A 23,304-nucleotide genomic window follows, 5' to 3' on the forward strand; every position below is an offset into this window, starting at 1 on the left:
TCCATCTGATGTGTGCTCATTTCAATAGTATGTCTATAACCCAAACACATTAAACTAAGCATTAAGGGTCTGTTTGTGTTTACTGGAGCGAATGCTATGGAAGGAAAAATCAGAACAGATGCAGGACATCAGTGGACATCCTACAGGCACAATGGCAACATTTTGTGTAGGACATCAGCTGGTGTCTTATTGGCACTGAATAGTCATCTTCCTGGATTTGTAAGACTTTTGAGTATAATCCCTGAAACTTCCAAATTTGAGATTTCTTGATAAATCATAAACTGATAAAATATAACCAACTCCTGAGAAAGGGATATCTGCAAGGCTGCATTCATGACTGACAGCCATACAAATACAAAATCACTTGCAGTTGTATACTCAGATGAGTGAAAGTGGGAGTTGCACCCCATGAACACCAAAAGAAAAAGAATCACTACTTCTGATGGTGCTGACAGTATTCTTATCTACCTTTCTACTGTTAGAACTAAGCAAAAGACTACAATACTTAAATGTTGTTTCCTTAAGAACAAGAAAAGTCCAACAATTAGAATAATTCATCAGATTATCAGTACTTCCAGATAACCTCACAGCACTCGGGATACATCACATACATGAACAATTCATACAGATCCTTTGAACAAGTAATAATGCAAGCAAATTTTTATTGAAACATTTATATTTTATAACACACACCTTTCATCAGATAATACCTTTTGTTCAGATATTTATTGTGAAACACATGCAACCCTTTCATCAATCAGAATTTATATCAACCATGTCGAACACACACACTACCACCACTACTTGCATAACTGTCAAATCATCAGATTCTTCAAAATAAATAATCATCCATCATTTCAGGAAAAACCAAACCCACACTCCATATCATTGTAAGGGAAATAGCATGTAAAAGACTGATTTGAACTGTACTAACCACATATTTTTCTTTATGATCTTTAAATATGAAATGGTATGAAACATCCTCTTTCTTATCATTTTAACTTAAAAAGCAGGCCTGTTACATTCAAGACAATCTTGGCGATTCTGCGCCAACAATCATTGCAAATATGAAAGATGCATTTCAAAATAAATTCTAGCAGATAAAAAGATGAATGCATTACAAACATACAAAAACCAAACAGAAGTTTACTTATTTTACTTTGTTAATTTTTACTTAACTGTAAAATAAATTTGACATTTAAATCTTAAGAATTCTTTGACAACAAAAAACAAACACAAACAAATAAAAAACAAAACAACCCCCCCCCCAAAAAAAAACAACAACAACAACAAAAAAACACCCCAACATTTACAAGGGGGAAAAAAAGCAGAAAACTGCACTTTTTGTATTGATCATTTCAATTGCCATCTACTCTGAACACACTCCAACATGTAGCCAACAACTGGTGAGAATATTTACAACATACTGTGCAATGGATTATTTCTTTGTTTTCCCTTCAATCAAGCTTTTAATAAGAACTGGGATACAAACATAACTTCATACTTCATCTAGTTTTTCCTCTCATATATGCATTTCTCCAACCAGTTTATGAGATCTGAATTACAGATGGGACTAATTTATACCATTATGATATGCTTACTGTGTCCCAAAATCATTTCATTTAGACCAAATCAAATGAATATTTAAAAATTTATGTGTTTAAGCATAAAGGGTGTGTTGCAGTCACCATAAATTCTGTTTTTTCATTTTGCTTTTTAACCGAAGGCTTTCATGAAACAAAGCAACAGGAGGAGTTTGTATTATACTCCATGTTTGGTGTTACATATACTTACCATGTCAAACTGATGCAAACTAGGCCTATTGGTTTGCTCTGCTTGGCCAAATTTCGCGCGGCTAACAGTGAAAAGACGGGCCCACCCGCTCAAGATTTTTTTTCCTGATAGGCTGACACAGCCACTATCTAAGGCTCACTAATCAAACAGTACTTGAAAATGTCATAATTATTCATTTATTTGCACTTCTTTTCACTGGAGGATTGACCTCACAGCATCATAATCCATAGGATATGAGTAGAATTATTAGACATTTTCCTAGGCTTCATATAAAAGTATTTAAAACAAAAACAAAACAACAACAAAAAATAGAAGAAAAAAAACATGATGGGAGAACTGAACATGAATGGGGCAGGGCTAGTAAATTGGTAACCACCAAAAACTTTGTTGGAGGAAAATTACAGATTAAACAGTCACTGCCACTGAATCACTTTATAAAAAAAATATAACATTCACACAATTACCGGTATATGAAAAGAGAGAAAGAAAATAGAGTGTACATTTCAATCCATTGCTCTTTTTTCCTGTTCATCAGCCTGCAGACCACAAACCACATATTAAAAGTTTCACTGTGATACACAGTTTTTTCTAAGAAAATGATATTACTGTTTAAAGAATTCATACATATGCATTGTTTCCTGTCAATCTCTCCTTGATTCCTGATAAAATGAAATGATATAATCTGACCATAAAGCAAATAGGAAGTAGTGATGTTTTAAGTTTAAAAAAAAATCAACCATGAGATTCAATTACTGTGCTGAGTATTTTTCACACTTTGCTTTCACAGACATGTTTGCCTTTTAGAATATGCTGTACCAGAAGAGACATTCTTTCTCATCGAGAGGAACAGTCATGTCAGGCTAATTTTCAAGTGGGATGAAAAAAGAAAAAAAGCCATTCCTTTCTCAGAAACACAGGCTTAAGTAGTGCTCCTTTCTAACCATACTCTATCACATGTCCAGCCCACCTCTAAACACACCTCTCCCTCGAAAGCTTGAGAAGCACCTAAGTACCAGTCTTGACAACTCAATCCATTTTGCTCAGAGATCTTTAAATCAGTCAACATATTTCACATCAACTATCATTCTGGTTCTGAGCCGGCTCGTCAAATCCTTCACTTTCAGTGACCAGTGCTCGCTCCAGAATGACGCGGCCTTCCTTGTAGCGCTGATTCTCTTCTGTGGCGAACTCGTAAATCCAGCCAAGTTTGGCGTCACACTTTTTGCAGGAGACATCACGAACCATGTGCCGTCCTGTCAGCATGACTCGGTCCTGCACTTCACTGAAGTTCAGGTTGACCACCCGGTTGAAGAGGAACGCTCTTCCTGTGGCACCTGGGGGAAATAGCAGGGATTGGTTTGAATCAGGATCCATGAACCAAGGTTTCTACTGCAGCTCTGAACTGAATTAAATCACTTTAGTCATATGGCCTATCACAAGTGTCAGTAAACTTAATTCTGGTCAAAAAGGAAATTTTTCCCCTAAAATTATGTTTATCTAACATACTTACCGTGACCCACTAGTGCAGACTCCGGCAGGGAGTCCAATTCCTGTCCTGTACAAACTACTATCTGCCTATGCAGAGAAAACCAAAGTAGCTTTGGCCGATAACCTCCCGGAAGTAGGTTACCTCCCCTCTGTATCCCTGACTAGCTTCCTCTTTTGACATGAAAATAATGGAATTTCTCTATTTCTTATTAATAATATGATTATGAGATAAATCATGGCCACTGCCCATAAATACCTTGAGACTTTCAAAATCTCAAAATACATTAAACACTAAATTTTGGAACTGGAAAAAAGGAGACCCAACGTGTTCTGCCAGAAGGGACCTTGTGGATTACTGATGCTATGAACATGCAGAACAGCTGTATGGTTGGTGTGTAGGACTTTCAATCAGAGGTCCTTGTTTTGATCTCTGTGTCCATGCTTGGTGGGTTAACCCTTTCTATTCCAGGTACAAGTTAACTCAAACCATGATTACTTCCCCTGTGGACCAGGTACAAGTATTCTCGTACTAACACACTATTCCAGTTTTGTTCATTCTTCGGTTGGTACATTTGGCATTCAAACCTAAACCGTTTACAGATTCTGAAAGCATAAAAACGAAGCTTTGTTTCAACGATTAAATCAACAATTCTCCATTGATTTTCGCTGATTTAGTGAACCACCCTGTTTTTTCTGCTGTCATCTCATGTAGTGCTGGTCCAGGGGAGTTGTAGCAGGCATGTAGCTGTGGGGCAGAATGAGTTATGGATGGATATTATTTATTCCCATCTCCCAGGTGAACATGTGTACAACCCTGCCAGTGTCTTAATCCCCTTCAAGATCAAACATACAAGTTTAAGATTCTATCAATCAAAGTTACTCTTGGTCAGTGCTTGGAGAGTTACAGAAAATGAACATACCAAGCAGGCATCCCAAAAATGGAGTATGGCTGCCTGGATGGCAGGATAAAAATGGTTGTACAGGTAAGTACAAGTGAACATGATATCTGCAGCCCATGAAAGCAGAAGAACAAGAAGACTGATTCCATGACTAAATCCATCAAGCTGCCACAATCTAAAGGATCTACTAAGTACAAAACCGTCAATTCACCTGTGAAGCGAGTGGAGATTAACTCTGACCGGTTCGTCAGCTGGGTGTCACAGCTGGCACAGGAGAACATCCGGGTACCACCAATGTGCTGCAGGAATATACGTCCCATCCTGATCAATGTCAGATCTGAAACAACAAAATATGTAATGTCAACATGGGCAGGCTGTATGGATGATGAGAGTTAAAAGATGTGGGAGAAAGACTACAGCTGAAAAAAAATGTGAAATAGCATGCAGGATAAAAGGGCAAAGATGTCCATGACAGGGTAGAAGGAATGGACATTCAATGGTAGAAGTTGAGAATGAAAGAAAGAATGTCAAAATAGAGAGTGAAGAAGGCAGGGACATTGAAAGGGACATGTGGTGATCATGGAGAGGAGTAGTGGATGAGAACAATTTAGCCAGGGGAGATGGGTAGTGCTGAAAGGAGGAGCCAAAGAGGATGGATGTAAGTTGAATGTGATGAAAGTTTGGATCAGCCAATCAGCTACATCACAAAATGATGGCCTGTACACAGAACATCCAAACAGGAAATAAAGGTCCTAGGTTCATTTTATGTATGGCCCAAGATTTTTAACTCCCCTTCCACTAAACTATGAGGCAGTCTGGTGCAAGTCCTACAGCTGAGATGATAAATCAAATTCCACCAGCAGTTAGAGCAAGCAAATGAACTTACCTCAACAAGAGAGTTGGTCAATGCCTCACAAATTCTGAAGAGGGTTGAGATGTGTATTTTGATAAAATATTATCCATGTGTTAGCACTGTGTATCACCAGCACATTGATCCATCTCTTGCCCCGCCCCTCTTGACAGACTGATTGATTGATATGGTCCTATTGATTTGAGCTAAAGTGGGTTATGCGTCATATTCATCTCACTGACTTGTGTGATCTCAGTAATCACTAGAGAGTGATATAAAAGCTTGTGAACAAGAACTTGCAATTCTTTCCTTGTTCTAAACTAAACAAGGAACTTAATTACATATTTGTATTCATTCTTTGTCTACACACTACTGCTGGCCAATCATCAACAAACTGAATACCTTGTTGGAAAATTATACCTGGATCAGCATATACAGTGAGCCAGTAATGTGAAGTTATGTTAACAAGCAGTCTGGATGGCTAATAAACCAATTTTAGTGTGGATTTGTCACATATAACAATTCCAATGAATTACATAGTTTCAATGAATGTTGTTCAGAAGTGTATGATCAATAGAGGACACAAAAAGTATCTGAAATTACCTATTGACAAATATACAGTCAACATGACATCATGTTCTTGTGACTGTAATAGTAGTACTTTCATTGAATGTCTGTTCTGTATTCACATGATGTGATATTGTTTATTAGGTGATTTCCTTTCTCCCTAAGTTGGGGATTATCCTTGTACTCTTCTTCTTCCTTTTCTTTGTTTTTGTTTTTTGGCTGCCTCATCATCTGCACCATGTTAATGGCATTACTCCCATGCTGCTCATTCCCAGTCCCCCATACATTGCGGGTCAGGTCAGGTCATTAGATCTGCTACTGGTAACCTGTAATCCAGTACAACCTGTTCAGGGTCGGGTTGCGGCGACTAAACCGGCACTCCCACCGCTCCCTTCCGGGACTGGTGAGGCGGGTGGCTAGACACCCTTATGGAGATCCATAAAAGGGCGTTGGCTCAGGAGAGCCACCGACGGCCATCTAGCTCCACTGTGCTGTGTGCATGCCACACGCAGTTGGCCCCCGGGGTGTGTCTACCCATGCATGCGAAGTCTGGATCCGGCAGAATCTGCGGAAGAAACCTATCGGTTCAACGGAGAGGAAGGCGGTTACAGCAACGCACTGTGGAGTGCAGAGAGCAAGATGAGACACCGAAAGGATATCTTGGTCATCCACTGCATCCGTGCTCATCCTCCAGTCGTCTCGACTTAGTCTTGCCACTGGAAATTGGTGGACCCGGACGAGAGAGTGAGGCTGACGTTGCGCAACTCCTCTTCACTTTAAACAAACTCATCGCGCAAGTCATCAGTCATCCAAAATGACCTTTCATCCTTCATCATTTCATCACCCCCAAGTCCTGTGGCGACAGGCGAGCGACGAAACGACAGGTGTGGGTACACTGGCAGTCGCAGTCGCAGACTTGCACGCAGGCGGCTCAGGCCATAGGGTCGTTCTTCGTCGACAGGAGCAGCGATGGAGCTCGGCAGCCGTCTGAGCAGCCCTCTTTAGGAATGCACTGCTCACCTCCCTGGCATGAGGAAGGGGCTAGAAAAGGTGCCCTAAAAATTGCCTGCTCCATATCACCCTGGCCAGCATACCACGGCTGGCGGGGACCCTACATCAGCGGTCGAAACAACAAGAAAGAAAAGAAAAAAACAAGGATCGTTCCTCTCACCATTGGTGCTTGGAACATAAGGACTCTCCTGGACAGAGATAACGCGGACAGACCCCAAAGGAGAACGGCACTAGTTGCATCCGAACTCGCCAGATACAACATTGACATCGCAGCCTTGAGTGAGACTCGGCTTGCAGGTGAAGGCGAGCTCTGTGAACGGGGATCTGGTTACACCTTCTTCTGGAGTGGACGAGGAAGCGAAGAGCGACGTGAGGCTGGCGTTGGTTTTGCAGTAAAAACAGCACTTGTCAGCAAGCTAGCTGGAATCCCAAAGGGAGTCAACGATAGGCTTATGACCATGAAACTCCCACTGGCATCTGGCCAGAAGCACCTCACCATTGTCAGTGCCTACGCCCCAACCATGACCAACCCGGATGAAGTGAAGGCGAAGTTCTACGAGGACCTTCACTCTGTCATTGCGACTATCCCTAAAGCAGACAAGCTCATCATTCTTGGGGACTTCAATGCTAGAGTTGGCTCTGACTACATCTCCTGGGATGGAGTGATTGGAAAGCACGGTGTGGGACACTGCAACCCAAATGGATTGCTTTTGCTTCAGACCTGTGCAGAGCACGAACTGCTGATAACCAACACAGTTTTCTGCCTCCCTACCCGTAACAGGACATCATGGATGCACCCTCGCTCAAAGCATTGGCATCTCATCGATTATGTCATCGTCAGGAAAAGGGATAGGCAAGATGTACGTGTAACAAAGACCATGTACGGCGCCGAGTGTTGGACAGACCATCGCCTTGTAGTCTCGAAGCTGAATATTCGAATCCAGCCCAAGAGACGCCCCCAAGGCCAGAAGGCTCCAAAACGGCTCGACATCGCTAAGCTGAAAAACATCACCATCAAACAGTCCTTTGTGGAGCTGCTGGAAGATCGTCTGGAATCCGCCTCTCTGGACAACCAGAATGTGGAGTCTGACTGGAGGACCTTGCGTGAGCTGATCTATAGTACAGCTTCAGAGACCCTGGGACCCATGTCCAGAAAGCACAAAGACTGGTTTGATGAAAACTGTGATGAAATCAAGCAGCTTCTGGATGAGAAACGCCGTCTGCATCAAGCCTACCTGAGCAACCCAAAGTCCACATCAGAAAAGGATGTGTACGATGCCATCTGCAGGACTGTTCAGCAAAAGTTACGCCAGATGCAGGATAAGTGGCTGAGTGACAAAGCTGATGAGATCCAGGGATATGCTGACAGGCACGATATGAAGAGGTTCTATGATGCCTTAAAAGAAGTCTACGGCCCCACATCCTCAGGATCATCCCCCCTCCTCAGTGCAGATGGGAATACCTTGATCACCGAGAAGGAGAAAATTCTCGAACGCTGGGCTGAGCACTTCAACAGTGTCTTAAATCGCCCTTCCTCCATAAATGATGAAGCCATAGACCGTCTCCCACAAGTCCCCATCAACGAAGCACTGGACGATCCGCCAACACCTCTTGAGACCCAGAAAGCAATTCGTCTGCTATCCAGTGGCAAAGCACCTGGCTCAGACTCCATACCAGCAGAGGTCTACAAGGATGGAGGCACTGTGCTGACTGAGAAGCTCCATCAGCTGTACTCACTCATGTGGAAAGAAGAGACGATCCCCCAGGATTTCAAAGATGCATCTATCATTCACTTGTACAAGCGAAAGGGGAACCGGCAAGCCTGTGATAACCATCGGGGCATTTCCTTGCTCTCCATCGCAGGCAAGATACTTGCCAGGATCCTACTAAACCGCCTCACAGCACACCTTGACCAAGGTCATTTGCCTGAGAGCTGATGTGGATTCCGGAAAGAGTGCGGAACCACCGACATGGTGTTTGCTGCAAGGCAGCTACAAGAGAAATGTCAGGAGCAAAATGCTGATCTGTTCTCCACCTATGTCGACCTCACTAAGGCCTTCGACACCGTGAGTAGAGAGGGACTGTGGAAGATCATGGCCAAGTACGGATGCCCTCGGAAATTTATTTCCTTGGTCAGCCAATTCCATGAAGGCATGCAGGCTCGAGTCCAGGACAAAGGCGAAACATCTGCTCCTTTTGCTGTCACAAATGGTGTCAAGCAAGGCTGCGTCCTGGCTCCAACGCTGTTCAGCCTCATGTTCTCTGCAATGCTTACTGATGCCTTCAGAGATGGCGATGTTGGAATCGGCCTAAAGTACCGAACAGATGGTAAGTTGTTTAACCTCAGAAGGCTTCAAGCAAAAACGAAGGTCATGACAGACATCATCAGAGACTTTTTGTTTGCTGATGATTGTGCCCTCAACGCTGGATCTGAAGCTGACATGCAACTCAGCGTTGACAAGTTTGCCACTGCCAGCAGGAACTTCGGCCTTACCATCAGCACGAGGAAAACTGAAGTTCTCCATCAGCCAGCCCCAGGGAAACCCTACATTGAGCCCAACATCACAGTCAACGGTCAGAGACTCAGTGCGGTGGAGCGGTTCACATACCTTGGCAGCACACTGTCATGAAATGCGACCATCGACGATGAAGTGAACGTCAGGATTGCAAGAGCAAGCGCAACTTTTGGTAGACTCAGTGCAAATGTCTGGAACAGAAGAGGCATTAGTCTTGAGACCAAGCTAAAGGTCTACAGAGCAGTAGTTCTCCCCACACTACTGTACGCCTGCGAAACTTGGACAGTGTACCAACGACATGCCAAGAAGCTGAACCACTTCCACACAACATGTCTCAGGAAGCTACTGAACATCAAGTGGCAAGACAAGACCCCGGACACAGAGGTGCTCGCAAAAGCCACCCTTCCCAGCATCTTCACCATCCTGATGCAGTCCCAGCTTCGCTGGGCTGGACACGTGGCGCGCATGCCAGACCATCGGCTGCCCAAAAGGCTCTTCTATGGCGAGCTGCAACAAGGGAAGAGATCACACGGAGGTCAGAAGAAGCGCTTCAGAGATACTCTGAAAGTCTCTCTGAAAGCGTTTGATATCAACCCTGACTCCTGGGAGGAATCTGCAGTGGACCGTGACAAATGGCGTGCTGCTGTGCACAAAGGCGCCAAGTTGTGCGAGGCCAACAGGACTGCTGCAGCTGTTCAGAAGAGGCAGGCCAGAAAGTCACGGGCAAACAAGCTCCCTGACAATGGTATGCCTGTCTTTGTCTGCCCCAACTGTCAGCGAACATTTCGTGCGCAGATTGGACTATTCAGCCATCTGCACATTCACAGATAGATTCATGAGCATCCTCCCCCCCACCCCACCACCACCCTCCCCCCATCCCCCAGCTGGATGACAACGATGGTCATCATCGATCTCGATGGACACACACCACCACCACATGTCCACACCTGGGCAGTCAACAGGGATCCATTGATGTTAGGTCACCAGACCAGACCATACACCAGAGGAGACCCTGCGCTGCTGCTTTGTCACTTCGGTGGTGTTCTACTAGTTCCTGTTCTGGTTTAACCTACTTAGGACACCAACTGCTAAGCGCCCTACTGACGACAATGATGGCTCAGCCGTGCAGCCAGAGTGAGTGAGTGTCTCCCTCAGAGTGAAGACTGCCACCATGTCCCTGCTACGACAGCACCATCATGAATCTGCCCACACTCAAGACCTTCACAAAACTCACGCCAACCGCAAGTCTCGTTCTCTCATCTCCCTTTACCTTGGCATTGCCCACAAAGCGAGATCACAGGAATGTGTAGGGCAAGCTTCTAGTTATCATTTAATTAAGAAAGGAATCAGCTTCATCATTCTTTGCATCCCAAAGTTATTGAGAAACGTAACTCACAGACCAATGCAGACATAATAGTAATACTATCTGTACCTCATGATTTTCACAACTGCTGTTACATCCATGTACAACTTGAGCAATACACTTATTTACAGATAAAACTTATGTTCATGTTTTTCTCCTGAGGCAAGAAAAAAAGAAAGAAAAAAAAAGAGATAACTGTCTTGGTTCTGACATACATATGTCAAGTCAAAAAATAATACATAAATTATCATATATATACACACTGAGGTCAATGTCACAAGGGCAGATCAAGTGCTTTTGCTAATAAGTTATATCACATGAACTGAAACGTGTCAAAATCATCACTGCCACACCATACGGGGCACAGAGAGAGAGAGAGAGAGAGCATGGAGGCTGGATGATGATGAGCCACTTGAAGATGGTTCCCAAGCATTTTTCACATGAACTGACCCACCAAAGTATGCAAGTCAAGTGCTGGTCTTCCTGGTTGCCTAAGCAACTTAAAATGATAAAGTATGTCTAAAAATGCTTCATAATCCTGGCTCCAGAACTGTATCCTTTAAAACTGTAAAAATTTGCCTCTTTCCAAACCTGCATCCAATAAATTTTCTTTCGGTCTGTCACTTGACAGACTACGATCTGAAAAGTCTGATAATAGGGGAAAAAAAAGAAAAGAAAAAAAGAAAAAAGCCAGAACGATTTCACATATGCTTCCAGTACTCAGCAGTCTTATATTCAATGAAATTAAAAATAAATTATTCTTACAGAGTTTTGTACTTCTACAATCAAATGAAAATCAGTTCTGGTGGAAAACCCTGCTGCTGCTTAGTTGTAAATGTATAGATCATAGATGTGTGTGCACGCATGTATGTGCGTGCATGTTGTTTTTTTTGTTTGTTTGTTTTTTAAATCATACCTTCCTCAAATCAGAATTTCCTTGTGTTGCTCAGTTAATATTTTATTCAAATGGTTGCGAAAATGTCAGTACAACAAACAGTTAATCTGACAATAAATGGTTTCAGTCAGTCAGTGCGTGCATGTGTGTGTGTGTGTGTGTCTAGACATTGTGTGTGCATGTGTGAGTGCATATGTTATGTGTATACATACATTGTATGTATGTGCATGTGTCCCACTGAGAGTGCATTGTACCTTCATGCATATAAATCACATGTTTGTATAATGTTCTTTTTATCCTGCATTTGTGTTTGTATAATTCCAACAAAATAGTTTTGTTTTTAATCTAAACAAATGATGATTTTAGATCTGTGGCTTAATTTGTTTCTTAAAGTAACTTTCCTCCCAGTTTTCTTGATCCGTGTGTGTGTGTGTGTGTGTGTGTGTGTGTGTTTGTCTGTCTGTTTGTCTGTGTGTGTGTGTGTGTGTGTGTGTGTCCAACCCTGCTCAGGTTTGTGTGCTAGTACTTAAAAAAACAACTTTAACATGATGTGATGGACAGAAAAAATTATCACAATAATGTTTGTCTCATAGGGCCCACAAAAAACAACAACTTTTTAACCTGCTGAATTTATTATGTGCCTGATGGCTCCCAAACGGGTGATGTCGTTATCTAATGCAAGATCATAAGTGACAGGAAACTTTGTGATCACTCAGTGCTGTTTGTCTCACCCTATCTTCCAGAAAGCAGTGATATATCTGCTACTGTATTCCGTCATGCTTCTGGAAAATGAACTTATACCTTGATGATTATTTCAAGTTGTTCCGTGAGTAGGGGGGAACTCATCTTCCAATGAACATCACACCAAAACTGATAAAAACGAGGCAACGATGCCAGTGTGCTGGAAACGATCCACTGTGCAGAGATTCCTTAAATATAACGATGGCAAAATTGACAAGACTGAGGCAGTCCAGAGGAGATCAACTTGGTTTGTGACCAACAGGTACCACAACACATCCAACGTGTCTGCCATCATTGACAAACTCCAGTGGCCCTACCTCCAGCACTGCAGAAAGGTTGCTAGGCTAGCTATGCTGCGTAAAATCCCCAACAATGAGGCAATTGTGAATAGAAGCAAGCTGGTCCCTGCCCCTGCCAGACTGAGATGAGGACACCTACAGCAGCTGAGCTGAATCCAGTGTAGGACCCAATACAGAGGATCCTCCTTTCTACCTAGAACCATCGCAGACTGGAATGTGCTGCCCAAAACAGCAATGGCAGCCGACACCCCTGACACCTTCAAGTCACGGGTACACCAAGAAAACTGAAAACTGCAAAAGAAGTAGTTAGATAGAGTAGGTAGAATTAGTCATCCCCCTCTCAGATACCCCCACTCTTTAGAACATTTTGATTTAAAAAAAAAATTTGGGGCCCAGCCCTCCAGATGGGAGGGCTGGGATCAGCTAGCCCCTGAGTGGGTGAAGAGCGAAAAGTAGTAGTCCGCTGATAAAACCCACAGAGAGTAGGTGTAATGTTAATGTTACTCTTTTTTTTTATACTTCTTTTTTTTTTTTTTTATCCCTCATCTGTCTAGTTCTTTATCTCTTCTAGACGGCAGCATCTCTATCTCCACGCAACCCTCCAGTCGCAGCAGAGTAATCGACATGACGGGCGATCGTGGCCGTCAACTGGATGATGATGATGATGATGATGATGAGTATATCAATGACCATTTGCTTTGTTTTGTGTTGTTTTGTTTTTTTGGTTGTTGTTGTTGTTTGTTTGTTTGTTTTCCTGGAAAACGAACTTCAACCTGATTGACGAGTATTGGGAGTAACTTGCGAGTTGTTTATTTCATATCATTCCATCACTTTCATCTGTGGTTTCAATGAACATCGTAACTCCACTCATTAAATGTATTCTGTGCTTCGGGGAAAAATGGGATGTGCACCTACACACACACACACACACACTGAACTTAAGTCATCACTGCTCAGCTTCCTGACCCAAAGCGCAAGCGCTTAAGACACACAAATATCCACGATAAAAGAATAAATACACTTTCTACCTAACTAAAATGACTTCCATATCTTGACTCACCACTCAAAACAACTGGATGCAGGAGTTTGAGCAGCTATAAACAACAAACACGCTTTTTACTAACAAAGAATACCTGAACCCAACAATGTTGACTTTTCTCAGTGTGAACCAAAATATTGTGACTGACGTCACATCGGAGCCTTGTGGGAACAAGGTCAAAGGTTCCCGCGTCGCCGCAGTCGATGCTTGCATCACACATCCGCTGAGACCAGCCCATCTCCCTCCGACAATCAGAGTAGGCAGGCAGTTGTGTGGACACGCTTTCAGTTTCGTAGCGTTAGCTGTTCAACTTTCAAAATGAAGTGGCTATCGGATGACCGTAAGAAAGAACCAGAGGTCTTTGAGACCGTTGTCGAGGGACTGAAAAAAATCTACAAATCAAAGTTATTTCCACTGGAAGACACGTACAAGTTTCACGACTTCCACTCCCCCTCGCTCGATGATCCTGATTTCGATTCAAAGCCTATGATTCTTCTTATCGGTCAGTACTCCACTGGAAAGACAACATTTATCAGGTACCTGCTTGAACAGGATTTCCCTGGAATCCGCATTGGTCCAGAACCAACGACAGATCGTTTCATCACCGTGATGCATCATGACCAAGAAGGGGTGATTCCAGGCAACGCCTTGGTTGTGGACCCGAAGAAACAGTTTCGCCCGTTGTCGAAATTCGGAAACGCCTTTCTCAACAGATTCCAGTGCTCACAGTTGCCTAATGCTGTGCTGAAGAGCATAACCATCGTGGACACACCTGGTATTTTGTCAGGAGAAAAACAGCGGACAGACAGAGGCTACGATTTCACTGGCGTTTTGGAATGGTTTGCGGAACGCGTGGATAGAATCATCCTGCTGTTTGATGCACACAAGCTGGACATTTCAGATGAGTTTCGTCGAGCAATTGAAGCCATTAAGGGCTTTGATGACAAAATTAGGATTGTTTTGAACAAAGCGGACATGGTGGACCACCAACAGCTTATGCGAGTCTATGGAGCGCTCATGTGGTCATTAGGGAAAGTGCTGAGCACACCAGAAGTGGCAAGAGTTTACATTGGCTCATTCTGGGACCAGCCTCTGCAGTTTGACATGAACCGTCGCCTCTTTGAATTGGAAGAACAAGATCTCTTCAAAGATTTGCAGAGTTTGCCACGAAATGCGGCATTACGAAAGCTCAATGACTTGATAAAGAGAGCAAGGCTTGCAAAGGTGAGGAATGATGTTATTGATAGTTGATAATGAAATTGATAGAGTAATAGTATGTGAGTCTGTAGATTTTCACCCTGTAGAGTAATAGTATGTGAGTCTGTAGATTTTCACCCTGCATCATATGTTTCTTTTCCTTTTTCCTGTGTATGTGAGCAAAGTAGACGAGTTCACTAAGTTATCACAAGAAATGAGCACACTTGCCTTTTCCTTGATGTTTTTTTGTTGAGATGAACCAAGAAAAGGATGAAAATGGGTCCATGAAAATGAAAGTTTGGTCCCACATGATGATGACGACAAGGTGCACAGTGAAATCAGTGGATCAGTTTGTGGGGAATGGTTGTGCATAATAAGCCTGTCAGCAGACACATACATGGCATATTATACCGTACGTGTGATACATCATTTACACAGCAGTACACACAACTCAGGTCATTTGAGAAGAACAACGTGACATGGGCCACTCCATATTTTGTGATGTGGCAACTGAATGGGCCCACTTCCTCCAGTAGTTGAGGAGCTCACCTCTTCTTCAGTTCTTGAATATCTGAAGTTGCTGTTGAGACTGGCCCACAATATTACATTCATAACCTTTTTTGTGTACAGTACATCTTTTCCCCAGTTCTTATGAACCGGAAAAACTAAAGGTAGATGGCTGGATACAGTGTATGTCACACCCATTTTATATACGATATTATAATATACTACACCAAAATGATTTATAGGTTTCTTGTATGTCAATGAGGAAGTGAAGGGATCAGTCAAGTAGACCAGGGCAGAGACTGAGACATTACTGTTTTCCAAGGAGATGGTGAGAACATGAATTTAGATGCCTGTGTACAACTAGCACTGTTCATATTTTGAATGGACAAAAACTAGTTTAACAATTGTGCTTTGCTATGATATATGAACACATAAATATCACTTTAAATAGCGCTTCATTCTGGTGACATGTGAGAAAAATGCACTGTGTCCTTTCAGCGAAAGTGGACTATTGATTGATCAATATTAACTGTTAGTAGCAGTATATTATTATGAATGTGAGTGTTATTTTATGTCTTCATAAGTTTGCATACTGTGTGTGCGTTTCTCATTAATTATAAAATATTATAAGAAAGGTACTGGCAGCAATGGCATTATGTCAGATTTGTGTGCTTTTGACATGGCCTGGGAATGCTGAAGAAGAAGTAGTGGGCTTTTGTATTTTTGGTTACTAGTTTTAGCCAGGCAGTTAAGTCTGACTGTCAGAAGACTGATACTGTGATAGTGAGTGTCCTCTTGCTGTAAATGGTGAGTGTATTGATGACATTTTGAACTATTAAAGTACATCAAGCTACATCTGTTTTTTTCCTGATAGTAATACAGATTGCCAGATGGCAGATAGCTCAGATCAGGCTTTTCTCATCAACAGATGTTATTTGATAGAACAAGATACAATAACAACAAAACAAACCAGAAGCACTTCAAATGGAGCTGAAAGTATTGTAATTTAACAATAGGCTGATTTCCAAACTTCATTAATTTTTGTTTTTCTTTTTAGTTTGCTGCAACAAGCTGAATGAAATGAGATAATGTTAAACTTTGATAAGTTTTGCAATACATATATAATTTGTGTACATGTAATGATGTATATTACGGTAGAATAAGACATTAAGTCAAAGATGAGGCCTCATATGTATGCTCACCAATCCATATGACAGCTCAAAAATTACAATTTTTAACATTGGTATTGACTTTGACAGTGGGGAATAGTTCTAATGATATATATTCAGTTGTGTACTGAAAGCTTTTTTTTCTCTTTTTTTTTTCAGCTCATTTGAACACACACACACTCTCTCTCTCTCTCTCTCTCTCTCTCTCAAAATACTTAAGTTCTAGTTACATGGAAACTTACACTGTACACACATTCATGCACAGAAGTATTTCCACATGTATGCACACACGCTTGCACACAAACACATATAAATGCATGTACACAAATATATATATATCAGCACATGCATCATATGTTATTATAACCATCAGAACAACAGTGGAGGCAACTGCTGTCCAGACTATAGTATATGGGTTAGAATTTTATTATAGTGGGGAGTGTCTTGCCTGAGTTACATCCCCACTCAGTCTGCCAAGACGGCTTAAGTCTAGGACACATGGTGTAGGGATGGTCCCCAAAGACCAGCTCACCCCCAATTACTCTAACGTTAATTATTCTTTCCCACTCTGACTCATCCCTTACTGTCTAAATGAGTCGGTCTGCATGCTGTTCAGAACAACCTGTTGGTCTCCCAAGGATGCAGTGAAGGAAGAAAAGTGTCTGGATCATTAAGGAAGAAATCAAGAAGTACTTAAGTCATTGGCAAAACATCAGGATCTGTGTTCAGGAAGTCATTATGAGGATTTCTATGCGCAGAAGAGATTTGTTGTAATGTATACTGTTGTACTGGTCTACACTACAGTTTACAGTCAGTGTGTACTGCACTGTGCAGAAGTTATTTTGGATGAATAAGAGAGAGACATACACACAGAGTTGTAGAGAGAGAGACTATGTGAATGTGCATACATGTGTGGTGTTAATGTAACTATATAACTAAGAATAATAAATAAGTGGATAATTTTCATTGAAAATATCATTTCCCTTTTGTCCAGTGTTGTAGTGCTGAATGGACAATTTTATGCCAGTATGTTTACTTCTGTCAAGTGCTCTCTCGCTCTCTCTCTGCCCCCAACCCCTCTCTCTCTCACAAGTCTCTCCCTCTCTGCCTCATGTTGTCTCTCTTAATGATATGTGACAGTCCCTCTCAGTCCCAGCATGCATTCAGTTTCATGAAGACTGTCATCATTTGTAAAGTTCCTGCAGATATAGACAGCCACACTGGCTGACTGAGACAGCACACTCAACATTCCACTTGGCAGTTACTGAGTTGGTTGACCCTGTTCAACATCTATGTGCAATATATATTGGAAGTGATAGACACACAGATTGTGCAGTGGGGACCCATTGCCTTGACCTTTTGGCCTGCTTGGTCTCACCTAGGCATGGGGAACGTTTCTGAACATGGGTTTATTCAGTCCATGCCCGACAGATGAAAATAGCTGCAGTGGGGTGATAAAGCTCGTTAGCAGTGTCATTTGTGCTGGGTTGGCCACACGCATTTTGTTTTCGATAGGTTAATTGCTGATGGTATGATACACGTCGTGACATGGTGCATCTGCCTCTTGTCCCTCCTCTCACAGCACACCCAGCCACTTAGAACACACGCCCTGCCCTCCTCAGCATGTACAAATGTTTCTTGTTTATTTGGTGGATTTTTAAAATATTTTTTTTTCCTTTGTTGTTACTTTTTTTATTTGATTGTTGGTACACTTGAGTTTCTCGGATGTTACAATTTTTTTATGTATTTAGATGACGGAATGATAACATTGTGCCACAAAACTGTATCTAATGTTACAATGTACTATGGTGCTAGTACTTTTGGTAATCTTAAATACACGTTGAAGTGTGTGTGAGCCAGTGTATGCAAATTGTGTGAGACATTAAGTATTAGGTAATTGATTTTTTCCCAGTCGTGAACTGAATTAAAAGAGTGCATAAGGTGCTATTGCTTCCACAAGTGTTTTGCAAACACCTGGTTATGGATACAGAGAGTTCTGCGAACATCTGGTTATGGATGCAGAGAGTTCCTTATATAGTCTATATTTCTGTGCTATTCTTCATTTTCAATGAATAATGTTACAAATGCAGTATTAGTTGTTGTTTGGTGGTTGTTGTTTTTGTTTTGTTTGGTTGGTTGGTTGTTTTTTCACTTACTTAGATTCTAAATTTGTTGAAATGGTTGACAGAATTCACAGTAACTCATTCAGCTCCCACTGTTTAGAGCTTGGTTCACCATTCAGTGTGTTATTCTTCATCATTAATGTGTAATGCTACTAAAACAGTTGGGTTTTTTTTCTTCATTTACTTTGGTTCTAAAGTTGTTAGGAATGTTGACAGAATTCACAGTTACTCATTCAGTACACCCTGTTTTGAGCTTGGTTCACATGAAGATGATTCCAGTTCAGAGTTGACAGATAAAGCCTCTCTCTTTCTTCATGTCTTTTTTAATCTTTGCTGTGTATATCCAAAAAAGAATACTGTGTGTGTCGTTCTCTGTGTGTGCTTGAATGAGAGTTCACCAGGCTTTTCAGTTTTATTTTCAGTAGCATTTGAAACATATGTTTAATCCTCTTAAAGAAAATAAGATTGTATGATTTCCTCTTATCACCTTTAACATACAAAAAATTGCTGATTGACTCAAGGTTATTTTCAGTTCAGACAGGGCTGTTTTGTTGAATATTTGTCTGGCAAGATAAAAACAAAATGTAACAAGTAAACCAGCTCCATTGTGAAGAAAGATTTATTTTACATAGTAAGAACAAGCTGGATCATCATACTTTTCATAGACACTAGGTGCAACCTAAAGATAAACAGATCATTTTGTTCCTACATCAGTACATGAAGTAGATGTGCAGTGACAGCAACTGTCAAAGCAATTGAGGATCATGTGTTTGTTTTTCTTTTTCTTTTTTTAATTCTTTATGTAATACAGATCATTATGAACACTTTTCCTTTTTATAGTCTGGGTCAAAGTGAACAATCAACATAAGTGGATGGAAGTGAAGTGTTTTCGTTATGTACACTGTCTGCCTGTCATTGTGGTGGAGAAGTGGTCTGTGGTTTGGGAGTGAGAGTGGGAAGAAGAGTCTGCTTTAGTCCAGAGTGAGGATCTCATTAATGCTGTCAGATTGTAAAATGCCTCACTAGACTCCACCTCCTATGCTGTATTGACCGGTGTAAGATAGACTGACTGTCACTGATAGCTGTGTGTTGTTCCAGCTGTGCCCTTTCTTTATGTGATAGAAACCTGTCCACAGGTGCATAATTGTATCCTCACACATTCCTGACACCCACACATTTTTTGCATGCTCACACACACACACACACACACATTTTTGCTTTAAATGTTCAAATAGTTATGGAGAGGTAGCAAAAAATAAGGTTTCAAATGTATCCACACAATGATATTGTGTACACGTGCGTGCAGGTGCATGCGTACATCATCAGCTACCTGAAGAAGGAGATGCCATCCATGTTTGGCAAGGACAGCAAGAAGAAGGAGCTGATCGCCAAGCTGGGGGACACCTTCGCCACCATCCAGCGCGACCACCAGATCTCCCCTGGGGACTTCCCAGACCTGAAGCGCATGCAGGAGCAGCTGGCATTCCATGACTTCACCAAGTTCCACGCCCTCAAACCCAAGCTGCTGGAGAACGTGGACAACATGCTGGCCAACGACATTGCCCGCCTTATGCAGATGATACCCCACGAGGATGAGGTCAGCATTGACAACCAGGTTGCCACAGTCCAGGGCGGGGCCTTTGAGGGCTACACGGAGTCTCCCTTCGGCATCGGCCGCGGCGAGGGCGTGGACAAGGGCCGTGGAGAGCTGGAGGACTGGGTGGTCAGCCGGGAGAAGTACGAGTATGACGAGTCCTTCGAGAAGCTGAACCCCATCAACGGGAAGATTTCAGGGGCGGCGGCCAAGTCAGAAATGGTCAAGTCCAAGTTGCCCAACTCGGTGCTGAGCAAGGTGTGGAAGCTGGCGGATGTGGATCGGGACGGGATGCTGGACGCAGATGAGTGGGCGCTGGCCAACCACCTGATCAAGGTCAAGCTGGAGGGTCACGACCTGCCCTCGGAACTGCCCACCCACCTGGTGCCGCCCAGCAAGAGGAATGACATGGCTTGACCAAATGAGGGGGGGCCACTGATTCACAGTGTTGGGGGGTTGTTTCCCTTGATGGTCATGAATTGATGATAAAAGAGTGTTGACAAAGTGGAGAGTGTTAAATTCTTGTTGGTTCAAGAATTTATCTTCTCTGACTGTTAAAGATCTTGTCGCTCTTTTCCATACCTCTCTGTATGTCTGTCCTATCCTCTTTATCGCATTCTCTTTCTCTTTCTTCCATTCCTTTCTGTCTGAAGGGCTTAACTCACTCAGTACGGCCAGTCCTCTCTTCTCCTCTACATAGACCCCTCGGATGTCCAGTGGGTGTCTGAATGACCCAACCTTTAGCTTCCGTCGTCAGAATTGTGGTATTCTTTGTCAACATTCACCTCTTCAGTATAAGAGCCTTCCTCTTGCAATATTTTGATGATGGTAATTGGGGTGAAACGCTGTTAGCGTCGTATCTTTCGCCGTTCGTATGGAGAGAGTTAATATGTTTGTGTGGTGTTTTTTTGTTTTGTGTTTTTTTTTAAATAATTTTTTAGTGGATGGTGCAGCTTTATTTAGTTTATTTTGTACTTCAAGTGAATTCCATCTCTGTCTCACTATCTTTTGCTCCCTGTCTTTCTTGCCCCCTTCCCTCACTCCCCTCTCCTGTCCTTTGCTGACCAAATGAGGTTAGTCCTACAAGAATCATGCTTTTTTTCTTGCTTTTTTTTTTTTCATTTCATGTGGGTGAATGCTGCTTCCCTTACTTTGTTCTTCAAATGAATTCCACACATCAAAGTTGGTTTGGAGGTTCTTCACAGCGTTATCATTTCTTTACAGGTTTTTAACTTTAAATGGATGAATCCAGCTGCTAACATCACTTTTCCACAGTCTGTAATTTTGTGCAGATTTATATCATCCACCAGTATTGAAACAACTGGTGTGTAGATATGATTGTGTACATTGCATTACATATATGTGTGTGAATGTTTTATTTGTTAGTATTTTTTACAGTTCTGGTGATATGTAATATTTAATAAGATATTGCATGCTTTTGTTACATATTGTGTAAACTGTAATCAGTTTTCCTCACAGAGATATGAAACAAGCTGCCAGTCAACTTACAATCAGCCAAATTAATGGTTCCATATCTGGTAGATCATTACAATACATGGCTGCTGATTTTCAAGTTCTGATCTGAACTTATTATAAAATTTACTGGTCAGCTTTAAGGGTAAAAAAAAAAAAAAATCATTAAACTAACTCCTCTTGTTTTGTTAGAAAAGCAAGTGAGATACCCATCACTTGTAAACTTATTAATCATCAGTTGGTTTACACAGAAACAAATGTTTATGAAATTCAGCCTTGATGTTCTGTTCCAGATTTCCCCACCCCCACCCCCCATTTTTTTGGGTGTGTGTGTGTGTGTGTGTGTGGGGGGGGGGGGGGGGTTGTTTGTTAGGCCTTGTGTTTTTTAACCTGGTTGTCATTCATGGCCAAGCAAGTCCTTAAGCTGATCATGAAACATTTGGTTTTGGTAGGTGGGGGTTTTTGTGGGGTTTTTTTTTTTTTTAATGTTTTTTTTTTATTCATAAGTATAGAATTGCTGTTGCTGCTTCACAGAATGTAACGAGTTGATGGTCAAGGATTGTCTCCACTGAACACTGAAGATGATATGGAACTGATGCGGAGGTAGTGGAAGCCCTGCAGGTACTGATAGGAGAAGATCTGGACATTGCGTAAATTCTCTGGATTAATTTAGATTATTAAATGAGAAATTAGACAAGAGGATCTTTTTCCTGTCGGAGGAAAGTTTTCTGTGTCACAGCCATACTGTTGGTTGTTATTATTCTGCGGTGCAATTTTTGGGGTTCTAAAGATGATTGTGCAGCACTTTTCTTTTTTCTTTTCTTTTCTTTTTATGTTCTATCCCATGTGCAATAACCAAACTTGTACCAGTTGTGCAGAGGTAGAGAAGATATATATATATATTATATATATATATATAATGCAGAAATCAGTTTTATTAAAGTTTTTTCTTCTTTTCCTTTTCAGATTTTTCTAGTATTTTGTATTCCCATGGCTATTTCAAAGTTTCTTTTAAGGTCAATTTAGATAATTTTATTTAATTGTTTATTCATGTATGAAGTGCTGAAGCAGTTTATACAAAAGCATCAGATACTTTCCCAGAAAACTGCATACTGATGCTCAACCGAGTGCAATTATAACCTGCATAATTTTTGTTTTTGAGAATGTTCACTTGTTTGAAATAACATTTAAATTGGTGTTTTTTACCAGTATGTTATTTCATCATGAAATCTTTAGATAGGTGCAGACTGAGACGGTGTGTTATTAAACTAAAGCGCAGTTAAGCACTTACTTTGTTTTATTATAAAAAAAAAAGAGAGAGAGAAAAAAAAAATGATGAGGGGATCAGAGTGTGTTATGAGTGATATGTCAAAAACTTCTGTTTCATCCTCCTCTTCTTTTTCTCTGACCTGGTAAAAAATGCTGTGATGTTGTTGTTTTTTTAATATTTTCATTTTATTTCCCATTTGAGTATTTCTGCTTGTCATTTTTACCTTTTTCCATTCTTTTTTGCCAGTATCTGTTTGTCTGTGCCTCTCTAACCTCTCCTTGTGAAATTAGACAACTATTGTCTAGATATTAAAGTTTTGTGTTACATGTATGTCATATAATTAAGTATGCACTTGATTTGTTCACTGCAGTAAATATGTTAACCTGATCCAAGCACAAAATTCATGTCTGACCAAAAGTTAACAGGATTTTTTCACATTTCATATCTGTATTTCTTTATGTACAGTTGATCAGTTTTATTGTTGAATACATGTGTTATGTTTCAGCAGT

At 41.5% G+C, this 23,304-nt stretch overlaps 2 protein-coding genes across 3 annotated transcripts; one reads left to right on the top strand and one right to left on the bottom strand.

The window, feature by feature from the left end:
• Window positions 1-648: 648 nt before the first annotated feature.
• Window positions 649-13,622, bottom strand: LOC143296056 (protein yippee-like 5). Of its 2 annotated transcripts, none has more exons than XM_076607805.1 (3): window positions 13,557-13,622; window positions 4,393-4,518; window positions 649-3,128 (listed from the first exon to the last, which is right to left on the bottom strand). In XM_076607805.1, the coding sequence occupies exons 2-3, from the start codon at window positions 4,499-4,501 to the stop codon at window positions 2,869-2,871; spliced, it is 369 nt and encodes a 122-aa protein (XP_076463920.1). In that variant the 5' UTR covers window positions 4,502-4,518; window positions 13,557-13,622; the 3' UTR covers window positions 649-2,868. The 2 variants fall into 2 exon arrangements, with proteins under 2 accessions (XP_076463920.1, XP_076463919.1); XM_076607804.1 differs by having other exon boundaries at window positions 13,484-13,616.
• An 89-nt stretch (window positions 13,623-13,711) lies between these two features.
• LOC143295872 (EH domain-containing protein 3-like) lies at window positions 13,712-20,949 on the top strand. The gene is made up of 2 exons (XM_076607535.1): window positions 13,712-14,686; window positions 19,765-20,949. The coding sequence occupies exons 1-2, from the start codon at window positions 13,781-13,783 to the stop codon at window positions 20,467-20,469; spliced, it is 1,611 nt and encodes a 536-aa protein (XP_076463650.1). The 5' UTR covers window positions 13,712-13,780; the 3' UTR covers window positions 20,470-20,949.
• The last annotated feature ends 2,355 nt before the right edge of the window (window positions 20,950-23,304 follow it).

Source organism: Babylonia areolata, chromosome 21, assembly GCF_041734735.1.
Source record: "Babylonia areolata isolate BAREFJ2019XMU chromosome 21, ASM4173473v1, whole genome shotgun sequence".
Taxonomy (NCBI): Eukaryota; Metazoa; Mollusca; class Gastropoda; order Neogastropoda; family Buccinidae; genus Babylonia; species Babylonia areolata.